Raw genomic sequence first — 20,142 nt, forward strand, 5'->3', positions numbered from 1 at the left:
GTCTTCTGGCAAGTGAATTTGTCATAAAATTACAACAAACATGAAGACACCAATAGAGGGAGAAAAGAGAGTAGAGGGTTTAACAAGATGAAAGATTTAAAACTTTTAAACTTACTTGCTTATTTTGAAGTAGTCTCACCATTTCTTGAACTAAAGGTCATGCAAATATTGACCATTGACAATCTGCAGTGAAACTGTCAGTAATGAGCCATAAGTTGGTAGGGTTTTTTTTTATTTTATTTTTTATTTTTTTATTTTATTTATTTATTTATTTTTGGTTTTTTCGAGACAGGGTTTCTTTGTGGCTTTGGAGTTTGTCCTGGAACTAGCTCTGTAGACCAGGCTGGTCTCGAACTCACAGAGATCCGCCTGCCTCTGCCTCCCGAGTGCTGGGATTAAAGGCGTGCGCCACCACTGCCCGGCAAGTTGGTAGGGTTTTTTTCTCTTAGCTCTTTGGTCTTTTGGGGGCCAGCCACCCAGCTCCCATATAAATACATGTGTCAAACACAAGGGCACCCTCATATGTAAGAGAAACATTACTAAAGTTTAGATCACACATTAAGCCTCACACACTAATAGTGGGAGACTTCAGCACTTCACTCTCACCACTGAACAGGTCTGACAGACAGAATCTTTACAGAGAAATAAGAGAACAGATTTTGTGACTCAAAGGGACTTAACAGACATTTATAGAACACTTCACCCAAATATAAAAAACATGTACCTAAAACAGTGACATCTTAGAATTTGCACGCAAATGGATGGAACTTAAAAAAAAAATCCTGAGTGTAGCAATCCAGATAGACAAATATGGTATGTACTTATTCATTAGTGGATATTAGATGTAAAGCAAAGGACAACCAGCTTCTAGTCCATGATCCCAAAGAAGCTAGGTAACAAGGAGAACCCTAAGAGAAACATACAAGGATTCCCTTGGGAAAAGGAAGCAGACAAGATCTCCTGAGAAAATTAGGAGGGGGAGAGAAGAGAGGGTGGAAAGGAATGGGAAAGGGAGAAGGGGAAGAAGGGGTGAACATGAGGGAACAGGATGCTCAAGAAGTGGGTAGGACAGTGAGGGCGAGAAAGGGAAGGGTTATCTGGATTGAGCGAGTCATTAAAGGGCACTAGGGAAATTGCCAGGAATCTACAAGGATAACCCCAGCTAAGACTCAAGGTAACAGTGGAGAGAATGCCTAAACTGGTCTTCCCCTGTAATCAAATTGATGACTACCTTAATTGTCATCATAGAACCTTCAACCGGCAATTAATGGAAGCAGATACAGAGATGTACAGCCAAGCACTGGACCAAGCTAGCAGCGACCAGCCCAAGAGAGGGAGGAGCGATAATATGACCAAAGCGGTCAAGACCATGATAGAAACAGATGACCTGAGCTACTGAGAGCTCACTGACTCTGGACTGATAGCGGGGGAACCTGCATAGGACCAAACTAGGCCCACTGAGTGTGTGGAACAGTTGTGAGGCGTGGGTAGTCTGTGGGACCACTGTCAGTGCGACCAGGATTTATCCTTAGTACTTGAACTGGCATCCAGGAGCACATTCTCTTTGGAGGGATACATTGCTCAGCATAGATATGGGGGGGGGGGGGTCTTGCCTTGAAGTAAAGTGTCAGACTTTGTTGATTCCCCCATGGGAAGCCTTACCCATTCTGAGGAGTTGTTAATGGGTGGGGTGGGGGGAAATGTGGAGCAGAAAAAAAAACATACTGAGTGATATAAAACAGACCCCTGAAAGAAAAATATAATATCTAGTAACTCATAAGTGACTTTTAGACATAAAGCAAAGAAAAACCAGCCTACAGTCCACAACCCCAGAGAATCTAGACAACAAAGAGGACCCTAAGAGAGACATTCATGGATCTACATAGAAAGGAGAAAAAGACAAGATCTTCTGAATAAATTGGGAGCATGGGAGACATGAAAGAAGGTAGAAGGGGAGCAGGGAAGGGAGGGGAGTAGAAAAAAATTTATAGCTCAATAAAAACAAAAAAAAAATCAAACAGATGCAACCATACAACATAGGGTTATTTGTACCTGTCTCAGTGTGCACACTGTTTTTAAGGCTTATCAGTTCTGCAACATGCAACAGTATCCCATTCCTTTTTTATGAATAACTAGTCTTCCATATTTTATAAAAGCTAGATTCACATTCAAAAATGTAAATACCATGTCTTTAAAATGGGGTTTGGGGTATAAAATCTTTGAAGAATTCTCTGATAATTTTTGTAGTGGCAATGCACTGCTTCACAAGGTTTATTCATTTGTGTTCTGTGTGTCTGAGTCCCAAATTCAGAACCAGCATTCTGAGAAGGATATTTTGTAATACAGCTAGTCTTCCTGAAAGGGCTGTCATGCCTCTGTTTGGGTGGAGTCGAGATTGCTAGTGAGCAACCTTAATTTCCCTGTGTCCTTCCCTGGCGTGCAACTACCACACACATGTGCCTCTGCATTAGCATTTAGGGGTGTTTTGTTGAATTTTCTGTTTTCCTCTGTATGATGTAGTAGTAAAAAATTCAGAATGAGAAAAATATTGAGAAGAGGGGTTCTCAACATAGAGCTAATTAGTAGAATGCCCTTCCCAATAGAATACCCTTCCCAATACCGCTAGTTTGTGCTTTTAATGAGGATATCAATGAAAAACGATTACTCACAGAGCTGAGAAACTCTACGGATGAAACGCAAATGGATTTAGGTCAGTGCTTCTTAAGCTGAGACACACCTGGCACATGACGCTGCCAGGAGCCTACTGCAGTCTAGACATTAGAGTATTCTTGAAGCCAAAAACCTGTGCCAACTCACCAATGACCAAATTCACAGTGACAAATGAGTCATGAGATAATCTTTATGACTATGATAGTTTCGAATGTTAATGTGGACCATTAGTGTAAGTGAATAAATAATTATGCAATAAAAAGGTGATACTTTGAATGCTAACAGTCATACTTTGTAAATATTTATCCAAATTTCATTAGTTTGGTAGCTAGACTTAATTTACCTTACACGTTTTGGCGATGGATGATAATTTCACAAATAGATAAGAGATATAAATACTAGTTTAATTTTAATTTGTAAGCAGTTTCATTGATGTACAATTTGTCGTAAAATTAAACTGTTCTAAATGTGTAGCTTAGTGATACATTAGCAAATGTGCACAGTTATAGAAACATTCTTGCACACTGGTTTTACAATAGAAGTGCCCTGTTGTGCCCCTCGAAGTCAATCTGTGCTCAGGCTCCAGGCATTCATTGATCCACTTTCTCTACAGGTTTTCCTAATTTTAGAAATGACATAGAACCCAATCATAAAATTTGATTCTGGCATTGTTAACGTAGCACAATGCTTTGTTTGAACCACACTTTTATCATTTTCTTTTTGTTCTCGACCAATTGCATTGCACTCACTGATCAAGCACATTTTGTTTAACTATTTGCAAATGATGAATATTTTATATTGTTTTCTCTTGGCAGTTGGCAAATCTCTCTTTCCAGTTTAATGTATTTGGTTTATTCACTTCCTTGGAAAATCTGTAAACATTTTTTTGCTATATATATATATATATATTTTAGAACTCAACTTTTTATTTTGGGATAATCATACATTCACATTAAATCATACAGAATAATATGCAGAGATTCATGGGTATCATTTACTCAGTTTCTTCTTTTCCAAAACTATAGTATTGCAGTAGAGCTGGGTGCAGACATTGATGCAGTCACCACACAGAATAGACCCACCAGCACTAGGACATCCCTCTTTTCACTCTTTTGTGGTCATTGCCACTGTCCTCCAAGCCTCACCACTTATTGGCCCTTGATAGCTTTTAGTTGATTATACATTTCTGTAATTTTGTTATTTCAACATTGTTGTTCTTAACAATACATCATTTACTAGGAGTGACTTTTTCATTCAGCATAAATAGAGATCCATCCAGGTTCTTCCTTGTAAGAATAGATGCGTGTGTGTGTGTGTATGTGTGTGTGTGTACATATGCATGCATGTACATGTATATGTGTGTGCACATATGTGGGTGTGTGCCTGTGTGCGTGTGTGTTACATGCATACATACACATGTATACCTTTATGTCCCTTTTCTACATAGGAAAATTTCTGTTGATTCATCTTCCAGTTCATGATGTCTTCTTATACTACATCAAACCTTCAATTAAATACATCTGGTGAATTGTCATTTTATTTATTGGACCTTTTATTAATTACAGAATTTCTGTGGGTTATGGGAGGGGTTTCATTTTCTCTACAGAGATTCTCTATTTGCTGAATGGGAGTTGTCACATTTTCTTTTTAAGCATGGTTTCTTTTATTTTTGAAAATATATCCTAAAAAGCTGTTTCAGTTTTGCCTCAGAAAGTGATCTCAGCCTACTCAGAATCACTTCACATAGAATGAATTTTTCTCCCAATGAAAGGTAACACATTCCTGATATTAGTGTTTGTCTCATAATGTTTTGTTGAAAAACTGAACGTTTTAAGTAAGAAATGATAGTAACTCTAGAGTCCAATTTTCTCTCTTAAAGATTTTTTTCCCCCAGAAAATTGATTGAACTTTAACCGATGGTGTGTGGTTGCTAATGTCTGTGCTCATTTTTATGAAGTTATTATTCTTATATTTTAGCCTGGTTTTTAAAGACTACGAGTCTTCATACCCTAGTGCTCAGGCAATTGTTTATGCTCAAATATATCAAATGCATGAGCGCACTATCCTCTGACACCCTTGGGCATTTCCTTAAGTCCTCTTCAGTTTTTGTTTTGTTAAACCACCAAGCCCTCTTTTGTTTTCCGTTCTCAGTTGGTCAGAGATATGCGGATGCTTGACTAGCACTAAGCTCACAACTGAAGGCAATGACTCCTGTGTCCTTAAATCTTTCAGTAACCAATAGCTCAGCAGAGAGAAGTAGGGCCCCCTGAGCCTGTTAGGAAAGATGCTAGTTTAGGAAAGTACTGGCTGTAGGTGTTCCTCCAATATCCACAGCTTCACGAACACTCCTGGAAATTCTTAGGAAAACACATTCTTTTGTCACTTTGAAACTAAATTTATTTAAAAGAATAAATTATCATTCCAGCGGAGAATTTGGATTTTGGACATTCACCTCTGTCTTTCCTCCTTAAAATCCAGCGCCCCTGGCTCATCCCCAGCTCAGGAGCACCTGCTGCACCCTTTCCTCCCTGCTTCCCCCATTTTCAGTGGATCAGACAGACCTCCCCCCCCCAAACTTTCTTCTCTCTACTCCTTGATTTATCCCAGCCTCCAACTTCAGTACACACTCCCTGGGAACCTACAAGCCAAGGCTGCCAGAGAAGCAAGCAGGCCAGCCTCAAATCCTCACCCTCTCCCTTCTCCTCCATATCCAGTTTCTCAAGTTTCATCCCAAGATCTGTAGCCAACGACCTATTGTGGCCTTCCCTCATTCTCTGATGCTATTCTCAGGGAACTGAGCAGATTTTGGGGTAATACCCTGCTGCTTACCACCTGTGGACTATCTAGGGACCCCTCTTCTAGCCCAAACCCATTCCTAAGTGTCAGTTCCCAATACTCAGTATACTTAGAAACACACATGCCCTCCACAGACTGACCACAAGGACCTACTGCAGAAGGCAACATCTATAGGAATCATTGAGGAAATCGAGCTGGAACTTTTATAGACCGTCACCCTTGCATTCTAGTTTCTTTGGTAGAGGAAGGTGCTCTGCAAGCCACCAGAGGAGAAGCATATCAGCTCAGCCACAACCCCTTTGATCTACAGTGGGGTCCTGCTTGCGAGACAAGCATGCGCCGTGGTGACACAAATCTTGTGGAGCCACCAAACAATATTTGATATGACTTCAGGCCTACTCCACAAGTTGCAACCCACAACCATCTCTTTTTTGGTGACCAAGAACCTGAGACTAGACAGTCCAGGAACCTAGAGTAAAACCGAATACTACTGCTTTCAAAAAAGGAGCAATAAAATAACTCCTATTGGCATTCTGCTATACTCATAGATCAGTGCCTTCCTTAGCCATCATCAGAGAGACTTCCTCCTGCAACAGAGGGGAACAAATACAGAGACCTGATGGGCAGAGATATCGGGCGCTTAAAAGAAATCTCACACTGGCTCAGAACTGAGAGATAGACAGTTATTTATTTAGGGGGAAAACTTACAAAACCAGGATTCTCTGCTTGAACAATGGATGAAGATCCGATCCAAAGCAAGCAGAACAAGCAAACGGAAACCAAGGGGATGAGAGAAGGGAGCTGGACGCGCTTTCGCATCCGCGTAAATAGTCTATGAGGCCATGGCCCAGTAGGCAGGTTGTTACTAGCTATAAACCTTCCCGCAGCAGAGAGCCACAGCCAGACTTTCCACAGAGAAACGAGAGACCTTGGAATACTCAGCCCTAAACAGGAGGTCTCCATCAAATCCCTCTCCTGAGGGCTCAGGGAACACTGAGATAGAGGAGTTAGAGAGAATGTAAGAGCCAGAGTGGATGGGGACACCACGAAACCAAGACCAAATCACCAGGACCGGTGCACATAGGAACTCACAGAGCCCGAGGCAGCATGCACGGGGTCTACACAGGTCTGTACCACATGGGGCGGGCCCTGGAGCTGAAAGACGAAGCAGACGCATGTCCCCATCCTTAACGCAGAAGTTATCTCAATTGATAACCACTTGTAAATGAAATTTGAATTTTTGTTCAATAGAGTCTTACTGGAGACACAAACTACTCTTAACGTTATAAAACTAAGTCCACGGCATCATGGGAGCTCCCAGTCTCTTAATGTCATGTCAAGGTTTTTTAATTTTTTAGTTTTATCTTAATCTTTATTCATATGGCTTTTTCTCTTTTTACACTACATGTCCTTCGCACAGATATTATGGCTTCCAGTTGAGAGTTTTTATGTAGGAACACCCGAATGAGTGGGTTTCTGCATCTATGTCTGGTTCCCATGATGTTTCCTGGACTCTTTCCCATTTGTTCATTTGTTTTACCCTATTTTGATGATTAGCTTTTGTTTCATGTTATATTATGCTATTTTTATTTTATGATGATCCCTTAGAAGCCTGTTTTCTGATGAGAGGCAGAAAGGGGGGCTCAATCTTGGGTAGGGAAAATGGGGAAGGACTCTGAGGAGTAGACAGAGGAGAAACCATAATCAAATGTATTATGTGAGAAAAAACAAGCTAATTTCCTTTTTTAACTTTCTTTTCATTTATTCTTTCGTCTTTCACACCATAGCTCCCCATCATGTCTCACAATATTATTCTTCCCCCTCCCCTCCCCAAAATAAAACAAAATAAGATTTAGAAGAAGAAAGCACAGGGAGGAAGAGAATCTCATTCTGGAGGCGGCAGTGTGATGTAGTGAGTAACACAGTAGCCCGTACATTTTTACATGTAGACTTTTGATGTGAGATTCCCCTTTGTATGCTGTGAATATCATTGGTTAATAAAGAAACTGCGTTGGCCTGCTGATAGGGCAGAACTTAGGTAGATGGGGAAAACTAAACTGAATGCTGGGAGAAAGGAGACAGAGTCAGAGAGAAGCCATGGGGCTGCCGCAGGAGACAGAGGCGCTGAAACTTTGCTGGTTGGCCACAACCTCGTGGTCATGCACAGATTAATGGAGATGGGTTAAATTAAGATGTAACAGCAAGCCAATAAGAAGCTAGAGCTAATGGGCCAAACAGTGATTTAAATAATATAGTTTCTGTGTGGTTATTTCGGGTCTGAGCTGCTGGGAACCAACAAGTGGCCTTCCTGCAACAGACATTCATCCCAAAGAATCATTGTTCTGGTTCAAGGCCCCTGGTCTCTGCTATACCATTGATGCTGGGCCCTTACTAGGACTCTTCCTGGATATCCCGATGCTGCCCTGTGTTGTGGAGATCTTTCAGCTCTGGGTTCAAAGGACCAACTCTCAACCCCCCATGCTCTAGAGGATCACAGATGGGGTGGATTTGGGGGTGGACCAACACATAACCCTGGTTCTGGGCCTGGATCCTGGATCAATGCATGGTTGACCAGTCTGCCAGCTCTCTTATCTTCATCACTAGGGTAAGCTCTCCAGCATTTCCCTGGCTTGTTCACCCCTCGCCATGATAAGGAACAGGCAGAGCCATTTCTCCCTCCTTGGTCTCCTCAGGGTTGGTCTCCCATACCTACACCTTCAGGGCCATCTCTACTGTGTTGCCCACGCAAGGTATAGGGGCCTCTTTCTCTAGTGCTGCAGCTGATGGGGGACAGGGACAGCTCTCCCGATCTTATGACCTCAGGCCCTGCTCTCCCACCTGTCTAAGATGAGGGAGGACGATCTCTCCTCTGCCCCTACTACCACAAGACAGCTGACTGACTTATGGGGACAGCTCTCCCATGCTCACCACTTCAGGGCTGACTCTCCCACACTCCCACCAACAGGGTCAGCTCTACTGTGCTGCCCAGGTGAGATGTGGGTCCACTTTCTGTAGAGCAAAAGCTGGGAAGGGGGAGGGTCAGCTCTCTTGCCCACCACAGGTGGCAGAGGCAAGAGGATAGGAATTCCTTCCCTCCCCATCACCATCACATGACAGATTTGGGGGTGTGGCCAGCTCTCCCACTGGCAGGGCTCTCTCATCTGCGCCTCTGCCAACAGGGTCAGCTCTACTGAGCTGTCCAGGTGAGGAACAGGGCCTGCTTTCAGCTTCTCGGAGAGTTGTAGATAGTAAGGGGGAGGAGGAACAGCTCCTTCCTCTATGGTAGGTGGTGAGCGAGGGTAAAAGGGGGGGTAATCCCCCACACATACATGTTGCCCACACTGCTGTATGACAGATGAATGAATAACGGGGGCATCTTTCCCTTGCTCACAACTTCGGGGCTATCTCACTGCATCTGCACCAACAGGGTTGACTTTATCGTGCTGCTTAAGTATTTAGGTCTTGATCTCAAGTATTGCAACTGGTAGGGGGCAGGAGCAGCTCCCAACCTGCTGCAGGTGGGAGCTAATTTCAACAAAAAGAAAAATAAATTTATTCTTAACAGGCCTAATCATACAGCATGATGAGTATTGGCCTTTTTTTCATTGAAAACCCCACTAAGGGGCACTCTCTCCTCATTCAGATAGGTTATAATGACTAGTTGAAATGAAATAATTACAAGAGGGAAATCCCACATCACCAACACACAGAGGGGAATCCACAACAATCAGGCCCCTTCATCTGCAGATTCATCTCACCTGGTATCTTAGTTAGGGTTTCTATTGCTACAACGAAACACTATGAAAGAAAAAAGAAGTTGGGGAGGAAAGGGTTAGCTCACACTTCCACATTGCTGCTCATCAAGAAGGAAATCAGGACAGGAACTCAAACAGGGCAGGAACCTGGAGGCAGGAGCTGATGCAGAGGCCATGAAGGAGAGTGGCTTACTGGTTTGCTTCACATGGCTTGCTCAGCCCACCTTCTTATAGGAACTCAGGAGGACCAGCTGCCCAGGGATGGCACCACCCACCATGGGCTGGATTGATCCCTAATTGAGAAAATGCCTTACAGTTGGATTTCACAAAGGCATTTCCTCAGCTGAGGCTCTCTCCTCTCCGATGACTCTTGCTTGTGTCAAGTTGACATGAAACCAGTCAGTACACCTGGTTCTCAATTTTATCTTGATTTTTGAAAGTGCTGAAACATTCAGGCCATCTGATTACCTCTGGCAGACCAGGGATTGATTAACTAACTAAGTGGTAGTTCTTGATTTATAAAATCCTACAAAAACCTGAATGTCTGAGGAGAGAGGGGAGGTCCTTCGGGTGTGTGAAGAGCTTAGCTGTTAGAATCTTCGTATTCCGAAGTGAGATCTAATAATGACCTCAGATATAACTCTAAAAATCAACTAAACAACAGAATTTAGAAATCCTCTCTTTTTCTATTATCTTACTCACAAGCAATGGCTCACCTGGAAATTCTAAACATCCATGGCTTGCAAAATTACATCTATGCAATTTCAGAAAAGACTTTAAATTTTGAATACAATGTCTACTTTGTCATAGTCTGATAAACCTTTAGATTTTTTTCCTATTTTTTCAAATGCTAGATTGTTTCTCTCCTTTAAAATTTATTAAAGAAGTCATCTTAGTCGTTGTAAAATAGAATTTTACTGTAGTGAGGAATCATATACTCATCTTCTCTCCTTTCTTCTTCACCAAATTCCAGAGAAGAGAAATGGAGCCCTTAAGAGCCTGGACTTCTAGTGGCAAGGAAAAGATAGTTAAGTCTAGGTCCCAAGGTTGTACCACCCAGTGCTCTATCAGATGTGTTCAATGCAAGCATTAGTTCTTCATCTCACTTAGGGCCTTAGGAGTGTTACACAACCCAATGATTGTTCAGTTTCTTTATATTTTATAGTCCCAAGTAGTACACACTGAACAGAGTGTGAAGATGGAGTTTCACTACTGATCCTATATGGCGGTAAGAGAAAAGGATTTTCAGTAGTGAGATTTGAGCTTTGAGCATTCAAGTGTTTCTAATTCTATGCTGTCGACGACAGACATCTACTAGTTACTTAGCACTTATGAATCATGTTATAATTTCAAAATACCTTTCTATCAATAGCAACTTCGTAGCATGAATCAGACTAGTTTTTTTTTATTTCCTCCTCCCCAAACAGCTGTCTTGGTCCCACAGAATGATTGCAGAGTTTCACATATGTTTAGCTGTTCGAACTTTTGAAGTCTATCTATATCACTTGTTCTCAACCTATGGGTGGCAACCCTTTGGGAGTCAAATGATATCAGATAGCCTGCATAATGATATTTATATTATGATCCATAACAGTAACAAAATCAAGGTTATGGAGTAGCAACAAAATAATCTTATGGTTGGGGTCACCATAACAGGAGGAACTGTACTGAAGGGTCGCAGGTTGAGAGCCACTGACCTATAGGATGCAAGTCAAAAATTTTGCATGAAGGATGGGATCGGTCTTACCTTTGGAATTCCTGGTGGCAAAGGACAAGATTGGAGGGCTAGTAGCAAGGGAGTCTGAGGCATGGTGGAGAACTTCCTCTCTAAAGGCATAGCCTCCAATAGAATTTAGTGTGCTAGCTCATCCCTAGTTCCTAGAGCCTTGGAGAACCCTACTTCAGTCTGAAGATGTGCTGTAGTACAAGGTGCTGTGGAAACGGAAGGTCTGTTGACATGGTCCATTTCACGCCTTCCTGATCTTAACCTGAAGGAGGAAATGATGAATTCTTGGGGGAGCACAAGCACACTTTAACAGCCTGCTAACTCAGGGTTCTTCTTCTCATTGGTTATTGACAAGAGCAGACACCGCTGAATGCGCCTTCTGGTATAAGGATTCTGAGCACGAACCCAGAAGCAATTCCAAACCTGGACTAAGAATAAGGCTTTCCTTTGGCATGACTCAAATAGAAAAGCTCTTTGACTGACAACCTTTGAGTTAGAGTCACATGCCAGTCTTTTCTTTGTCCCACAAAGGCAATGTAAGCACCAAGATAAAACCAGACTCTTTGATTCTCTGCTTTCTCTCCTCAGCGACCTCCAAACTCAACCCCCACCCCAGGAACAGTAAGTTTTCCTTAAGGCATTGATTTCAAAGAAAGAGCACTTTATATAAGCAAATTTAGGGATTCGAGGGCTTGGAAGAGGCACTAAAAATTACTGTCAGTTCTTGCCTTGAAACTCTGTCGCCATGGTACACAGTGCTTGCCAACTGGCCCTATAAATCTCATTACCTTCTTCTTTCCTTATCTTCCTCCCAAATTAAAATGCTAATTTAGCAACAGGCATAGGCAATTTCAGAATGAAACCTAATGGTCATTCTGACCCTTCACTGCCAACAATACACTGAAGATGTGTCCCCTTGACTTAGATCTTTGAAGACATAGAGTGTTACATTGTGCTGGTGTGCGTTTAGATTACCATCTCTCCTGCTTTGGTGTTTTAAAGGCTTTCTGAGTATTTGCAGCAACACCTGATAGGGATTCTGGCTCACCTCAGTCAACAATCCCCCGATCTGTTCAATGAAACCCTCGTTTCAAAATCCTGATGGATCTTGAACTGTAATGCCTCAACTCCATACCTATAGGAGACCTCAGTCACACTTCCAGATGGTTCACAGGTGCAGGAGAAGCCTGTTCCTGATCTTGTGTAGCCTTTACCCTCAGCCCTCTCCTTTTCCTGCCTCCACACAAGTGCAAACCTTCAGGGTGTCAGACGAAGAGCATAACCAGTCTCTATTACTTAGGCTTTGGGCCCGTTTTCATTGAAGGCCATTTACATAGTCCAGACTTCGGGATGAAAGTCTAAGGGGGCATTCTTCCTTTTGCTCAAAGAGTTAAGCAAGCCTAGGGCTTACAATGATTTCTAACAAAACACATTTCTGTTATTGAGCATTCTGGGTTCACAAAAGGAACCAAAAATTAAGCAACGGCAACAGAGAAGCTCGTTTTGGTAGATAGAACTGTTGAAAATTGCAACGGCAATGCTGCAGAAAGCAAATAGAACGAGGAAACGGCAAAAAGTTCACACCAGCTACCGCAAGGCATTTGCAGACGATTAAATAAAGTTAATCCAAAACAATCATCTCGTTAACTGGAACCTTGGGTTGTGGGGGAGGTGGGAATATTTCCACCCGCTAAGATACCCATTGCCATTCTCTGTATCTTTAGCACTGGCTGCCAATGAATATTCGTGCAATGAATGGAACACCTGCCAAACTCTCCGATGTTTCCAAACAAACTCTAAAATGCTGTAACAATCACTTCTGTGCACGCAGGCCCCATCTATTGCAAGCTCTGCGGATGAGAAATAGCTTGACTTAAGGTGAAGCGTGGGACTTCAGTTGGCCATAGTTCATTTGGTTGCACAGTGGGAAAGTGGGAAGGGAAACAAGCTCCTTAGAAACAGAAGGTCAGCCTGCAGGCTTGACTTCTACATTATTGCTTGACAGGTTTCTACCCAACTTCTCCGTCCCCATCTGTGGATCTGAGGTACCCTAACAGTTAGCCAGGGGCAATTCTGTGGTTTTGACAGGGAAGCCCCTCCCTAGGGCGCCACGTCCACCTCCCTTTCTCGCCCGCACCTGCCATGCTGCCTCTTTCTTCTCTGACAAGAAGCAGAGGTCAAAGCTCTTTCCTGTGTGGTGATGAAAAGCTCCCAGGACTAGCCTCCTCCTGGATCCAGGGAATGCCTCTAGGATTCCTGTGGGCGCGCTCGCCCCCTTGATTCTCACAACTCCATAGCCGCTACTCTGGCTCTTGCCTGACACTTAAGAAGCATCTCAGGGTAGCCACCTTTGCGCCCCGGGGCACCAGCAGCGCCCGCTGGATAGGGAATCAGAGGCGGGAAAGGGAATGGGGGGCTTGAGGACTTCCTGGCTTCAGCTGCAGCAGCTGCAGCAGCGGGCAGAGGGGTGGAGGGTACTGAGCAGGGCTGGAGTCGGGGCCAGGAGGGAGGGAGAGAAGGCGGCGGGGAGTGTATGCGTGTGTGTCGGGGGAGGGGGAGGAAGGGGGGGTGTTGAGGCTGTGCCAGGCGAGCCGGAGGGGTGCTCCGCGCTCCCCCGCCCTCCTTCCGGGAGCGAGGATGCAGACTCTAGAACTGGTGCTGCTGGGCTGAGGAGGAGGCAGGGGAGTTGCAACGCGAGTGTGTCTCCTGCGCGCCCAGAGGCGGGGGGAGGCGGAGGACCAGGAGGCGGAGGAGGAGGGGGAGAATGCCTGGAGCTGCCGCCGCCGCCGCCGCGATGCTCCCGGCTCAGGAGGCTGCCAAGCTGTACCACACCAACTATGTGCGGAACTCGCGGGCCATCGGCGTGCTGTGGGCCATCTTCACCATCTGCTTTGCCATCGTCAACGTGGTGTGCTTCATCCAGCCCTACTGGATCGGCGACGGCGTGGATACCCCGCAAGCCGGCTATTTCGGGCTCTTTCACTACTGCATCGGCAACGGCTTCTCCCGGGAGCTGACCTGCAGGGGCAGCTTCACGGACTTCTCCACGCTGCCCTCGGGCGCCTTCAAAGCTGCCTCGTTCTTCATCGGCCTCTCCATGATGCTCATCATCGCCTGTATCGTTTGCTTTACCCTCTTCTTCTTCTGCAACACAGCCACCGTGTATAAGATCTGTGCTTGGATGCAGCTCACCTCCGGTGAGTGCGCGCTCACCTCCGCGGAGGCGGGGGACCCCTGGGTGTCCTAGCTCGGGAGGGGCTGGAGTGGGAGGGACCGCTCCCTGAGCTCTGCAGTCCGGACAACTTAATCCTCTCTCAGGCTGAGGGGTGTGGAAGGAGGAACCCCCGGGTTCCTCAGCCTTGGCACGGGTGCCAGGTCCCCAGGCTTTTCCGAACCTCCGGAGTGCTAGGGACGCCACCCAGAGGGACGCCCTGGAGGCTGAGCCCTTGTTGGGCAGAGTCCGCTCAGAACTAAAGATGGGATTGGGGGGTGGAGAAGTCGCCGCTTAGAGACAAGCTGTGTGTGTGTGTGTGTGTGTGTGTGTGTGTGTGTGTGTGACTAGGAAAGACTGGTACAAGCGGGTGAAAAGCGGATTTAGAGATGCTGTAGTCGAAGGATCAAGCCAGTCTGTTTAGTCCTTCCTGGGATTATTTCTGTCTTTGCTTCAGGATGTGTGTGTGAGGGGGGCGTGTAAATTTGTCTTGGGCAACCATAAATATTTTATCATCCATCTGGTGATGAGTAAAATCTAATTTTGCTAAGTCCGCTCCCCCCCTCGGGTTTTCTTTAAAATAAAAAATGTAGCTTAGAGTGTTCCTTAGCAGTTCTTCAAAGCCACACCCCCAGAGTCTCCTTGTCAGCCAAGGTCCTTCCATCTTATCTCTAAACAGATTGGGAGGTCTTGAGGGAGTCGGGATTTCTCAAGATCTCATTTGGGGGAAGCCCTGTTGGGAAAGTGGATATGGGGAAAGGCGGTCCTTCAGCATGGCCGCACTCCTATCCATACAGGGTAGATTGTTGCCAGCTGAGCAATAGGAAGCCCCCGTCCCCCCAGCATCAAAGTTACTTTCAATCAAGAAATAATTATGAGTCCATTTTCTGGTGGCTTCGAAGAGTGCTGAACACACTGGTCTTCTGACACCTCCCTTGCTGGCACTGTACCTGCCTCCTCTTCTGAAATCAGGGTCCTTGAGTTCCTGACACATTGCTGAAGTCCTTTGGATTGGAGGGACCTTGATGGTCTCTGGCGGTTAGACGTCTTCATTTATGTGTTATTATTGTTTAAGTCACTGAGCTTTAAGATATTGTTTCTTCTATAGTTGAAGTCTCCCAGGAGAGGGGGGATTTAACCACTGAGTTTATCTCTAAGTGTGCGAGGAAAGAGTTAAAGGTGCTGGGCCATGCTAAGGTTGCTGTTATTTTTGCCAGACTATTGCAGAGCCTGGCCTCGGTGTTCCTAAGAACTGGGATCACAGGCACTGTATGTGTTTCTGGGAAGGTTCATAATCTTGTTAATTTCGTGGAAGAAGTGAAGCCTATGTGAGCCTAACGCATATTGGAGTGTTAGTTTTAGCTTTGTCTTGTTAATTTTGTTTTTAGTGTGAAAGTATGTGTGTGAAAAGCAAGGGATGAGGTGCTGTCTTCTTCCTGTATGTAAATGAGGGTATTTGCCTTTTACCCCTCTACCTCCCCAACCTGAACGAATTGCTTGCTCTGTGTCTTTTTACTTTGTTAATTTGAGGGGTGTTTCAGCAGCAGAATGACTGAGATTTTCAGTAGACTCAGATATTCTACCTGTTCGCGATACTTTCCTCTGCTTTGACTTCAAAAAGAACAGTGCAAACAGGATGCATATGTTGACTTGACCCTACACTGCTAATTTTAATTCTTCTAAGTTAAATGACCTATTTAGACTAGTGATTCAAATTAGATTACTTCTCAGACCTCTGTAAGGTCTGAGAGTGCTTTGTGGTACTTCTGCAAAAACACATAGTTAAAAGCTTTATTTTGGTGGAGTTTTATATTCTAAAACTACATTTTTAAGTACAAATAAAGAAAGAAAGCTATCTTTTGAGGGAAATCATCACTTTCAAAGTTAGCATACACTTCATTGTAGCCTTTTCCTTTTTCCTGAAACAGATTACGTAGAACATAATAAACGCTGGAGCAATGAAACATGATGTTAGGTATGCAGACACTTGTCATAAATTTACTATTTTGATTTCCATTCCATTAAAATGTGATGATAATGTTTGTACTGCAGTACATATGAGGGAATTTTCTCCATCCGGAGAATTTAGGATCCTTACAAGGTATGTTTTAAAAACCCTCTGAAATCTGTTATTTTACTTCTAGTTTCATTTGTTAACTAACTATATTAATAAAATGATGGCTTATGACAAGTGATCAATTAAGAATCAAATCAGGTATATCTACAAATTTTAAAGGAATGAGATCTAAAAGATATTTATGAGGAATGCTATATTCAACATGGGTTTTAGTTTTTATTAATTTGGGGGATGCAAGAAATGTATCATAGTATATGATGTACCAAACATTCTCTGGAAGTGATGATGAACTTTGGATGTCTTCTTTTTTAGTACTCTTTAATGTTCATAAAATTTTCATATTTATAATTTAATTACCCAGAATAATCTAAAGGAACATTTTCTAAATATGAAAGGTGAGATTTAATGAAGTATTTTATTATTGGATACTTTTTAACCTTAATTTGAAGCTAAATAACTAACATGTGTGTGTGTGTGTGTGTGTGTGTGCGTGTGCGCATGCACAGGCGTGAGGTTATCTAATTATTTTTAACATGGTAGCATCGTAAGTCAAGTAAAGTATCAAGTCCTAAATGAGGTGATACATTAAGATGATGAATGTAGGTTGTTTTGTAACAATATGATATCAAGAATTTTTAATGAGCCTGGTGCAGTCATGTATGCCTTTAACCCAGTGCACAAGAGGCAGAGGCAAGTGAATCTCTGTAAGTATGAGGCCAGCCTGGACTACATAGTAATTTCCAGGACAGTCAGATCTATGAAGAGAAACCCTGTACCTCTGTCTTGGAGGCCAGCCTCCAGCAGCACAGGGCTTTGATAGAAATCCACTATCTGGGGGGTAGTTAGGGGGAAAGGCACTCACACAGGCTCTTGATGTGTTCCTTCTTTATTCTTTTTATTCTCTCTCTATCTCATGTTGTTATACAGCTTTAATACCCCAACAGAATCTTCCAGGCAGTACCAGAGTCAAAACAGCTGCATTCCATTTTTCAAGTGAATGATTATAGGGAAATCATGTTTTTCATCTCCCTCACATTATTAAACATTTTATGTATTACAGGTGAAAAACAAAGTATCCCAAGAACCCACATATATTCATACCCAAGAAACTTGTTATAGATTAACCATGTGGCAAGCAAGGTGTTCTTGTCAGATCTTTTACTGGGAAGCTGCATTTTGCAGTTACAAAGAAAGGGCCAATGACTTTATTACTTACCTTGAAAAGTAATCTTATAAGGAATCACAAACCTAAATGTTTATATAGGAAAAAGAATCAGTCAGCTCTGCTTTAAATCTTTAGGGTACATTTCCATTCATTAATAGTTTTAAATCAGGAGTTTGAGGGTAGAAGTGAGTATAAGGAATTAATCACATCACCCTTGGTCATCAACCAAAGCTAGCAAGGGCAGTATGTCAGCCAGTAGTAATTAGGCTGCTGTGCTCTTATACCCCAACCTTAAAGAGGTCTTCATTCAACTGTGTGCCTTTTTAAAACTTTAGATTGCCTTCTTGGGAATTTTGCCTCATAATTATTTAACAAAAACATCTTAGTCTAACTTTGTTATTTTCAAAGTTTTGTTTCAGCTGCAATGCACTCTGAGACCCATGAACACATCTTGCAGAATTAAGGTTAAAAGAATTTAAACTAGCTGGGCTACTGGGACTCAAATGTTAGTCATTAACTTGAACTCCAATCCATGCAGTGCCTTAGGCAAGACTCACAAACCCTGGCTGTGAAACATATCCTTGTGTTTATTTTTATTCATCAAAACTCTGTAAAGTCTCTCATTATTATTATCAAATTAGACAGCACAGCTTAGGGAGGGGTCATCTTGATAATCCACAGGTAAAAATGTCTAGTAGAACAGGATGTTTCCAAGAGATAAACGCACTATATTACAAGCAGTGGAGATCTCCTCATGTCCACTCACACCATGCTAGATACTAGAGAAAGAGAGCCGCAGCAAACATGTAAAGGCACACAGAAGCAAAAGACATTCCCAGGTCTGCAGTCTCGTGGCCTTGCCTAGACCAGATTGTCTCATCAGAAGATTCCCTTCTGGTGTGCTGACACCTGAAACTTCAATTGAAACTCACTTCTCCTTTGGCATGGCCAACAGCAACCCTGTCCCAAAACTAATCCCGGCAATCGGAAGGCAGAGGCAGGTGGATCTCTGTAAGTATGAGGCCAGCTTGGACTATATATTAAGTTCCAGGACAGTCATATCTGTGAAGAGAGACTCTGTCTCAAAACAAAACAAAACACCAAAAACAAACAAACCAAAAAACCCCCCAAACAAACAAAACAAAACAAAATGAAGAGGAGGAGGAGGAGGAGGAGGAGAAGGAGGAGGAGGAGGGGGAGAAAGAAGGAGGAGGAAGAGAAGGGAAACTTTTTAGAAACTAATATGTCACTCTGCCTTTGGGAGTAAACACACACACACACGGACTATGCCTAGTATAGAGACTTGGGGAATAAAATAATGGATGGGATAAATAATGATGCAAACCTTTCTCATATCTACAGACAGAAAACTCTTTGAAAAGAAAAGATAAACTTTTTTCTTTTGTGATTTCTGTAACACAAAGGGAAACTGTATCTGTAATTGTCAGGTGAGATAATGAAGTCCCATTTCTTCCTTAAGTCAACAGCAAAGGGAACTTGACTACTCAAACACTTCATTCTCTATCACTGTCTCTCTGAAGAAATGTTCCAATCTCCAGGATTATATAATATCCCAATATTCCCAAGGTCCAGGAATAGCCAAACTCTACAGAGATGTTTTATTTGCTTGACTTACTCATTGTAGATCTTAAGTTGTTTCTAGAAATTACATGGCCAAGGGGATATTTTCTTTTTCATCGGCTAAGATATGGTAGAATTTAAGGCTTTGTCTCTGCTCCAGACTTCTTGGTGGAAGACAGCTAACAAGGAAGTGTTCACTTTTATCTGTGAGTTGGAGGGGATCTTACAGATTAGGTTTCTTATTCAGGAGGTAATAGAACAGAAGTGGATTTCATCTCAGGAGCCCATCCTCGGCTCCTGAGTGTGCCAGGAGGGAGGGGCGCCACAGAGGCAAGTCTATACAGTGAGGGCAAAGTGCTGGTTTGCTTGCTCAGTGTTTCCCAGGATCTTTGTCTTAGTTTCCTCATAAGTACTTTTAGCCAACTAACTTTCTTCATTTACTTAGAGTCACCAAATGTCATTGCTATGGCTCTAAGTCTTTTATGCAGAACTTTTGCAGTGTTAAGCCATCCCCTCTCATGATACCCTGCTCTTTTCCATGAGCATTTGATATTACAGATTGTTCATGTGTTTATTAAAGGTCTGTTGTCCCCAGAACACTGATAGTTGGAACTCGCGTTTTTCGTTATATGATAAAGAGGTCAAGAACATACCTGTATGTTGGGGTTAAAAGATGCATGGTGCAAGTTCAGTGCTGGTGCTATTTTGTGAGCCCAGAAACTGCTTTCTATGCCTGAGTTGTTAGCCTGCAAATGGTTCTAATTACTTCAGGACATTTGTGCAGTGAAATGAACTAATGTATATATTGGGATCTGGGTCATGGTAAAACAAAATGAAAACAAAACAACACTATCTGACGGTTAGGAGTGGTTGTTGTCATCTTACCAAGGTGCATAGTAGTATTATATAAATGGCACATTATATATATATTCAATAAATTTCTGTTGAGTTAATTAGTGAAGAGAAAAATGATTATCATATTGAAGAAATATGGAAGGAGTGTTAGATTTCTCATGTCCTGCCATGAGAAGGAAATAGCTGTGAGAGTCATAACATTATCTTTGTGGTTCAACAGCAGCTTTACTGAAGAAACACTTTCCTGTTCTTTGATGGCTATGGTTGTGACATGGTGGCCTGTTTCGTGATGAGATTTTTCCGAAT

The 20,142-nt window shown here is 43.0% G+C and overlaps 1 protein-coding gene across 3 annotated transcripts in view; it reads left to right on the plus strand.

The window, feature by feature from the left end:
• The first annotated feature begins 13,523 nt into the window (after positions 1-13,523).
• Positions 13,524-20,142, plus strand: part of LOC121434808 (LHFPL tetraspan subfamily member 3 protein) — a 399,674-nt gene continuing 393,055 nt past the window's right edge. For all 3 annotated transcript variants that reach the window (XM_041633782.1, XM_041633783.1, XM_041633781.1), the window contains exon 1: positions 13,524-14,144. In XM_041633782.1, coding sequence (XP_041489716.1) covers positions 13,712-14,144 — 433 coding nt within the window. In that variant the 5' untranslated portion in view covers positions 13,524-13,711. The remainder of the gene's footprint in view (positions 14,145-20,142) is intronic.

This window comes from Microtus oregoni, unplaced genomic scaffold (assembly GCF_018167655.1).
Source record: "Microtus oregoni isolate MIOR12 unplaced genomic scaffold, Mior012 000044F_ref0000062, whole genome shotgun sequence".
Taxonomy (NCBI): Eukaryota; Metazoa; Chordata; class Mammalia; order Rodentia; family Cricetidae; genus Microtus; species Microtus oregoni.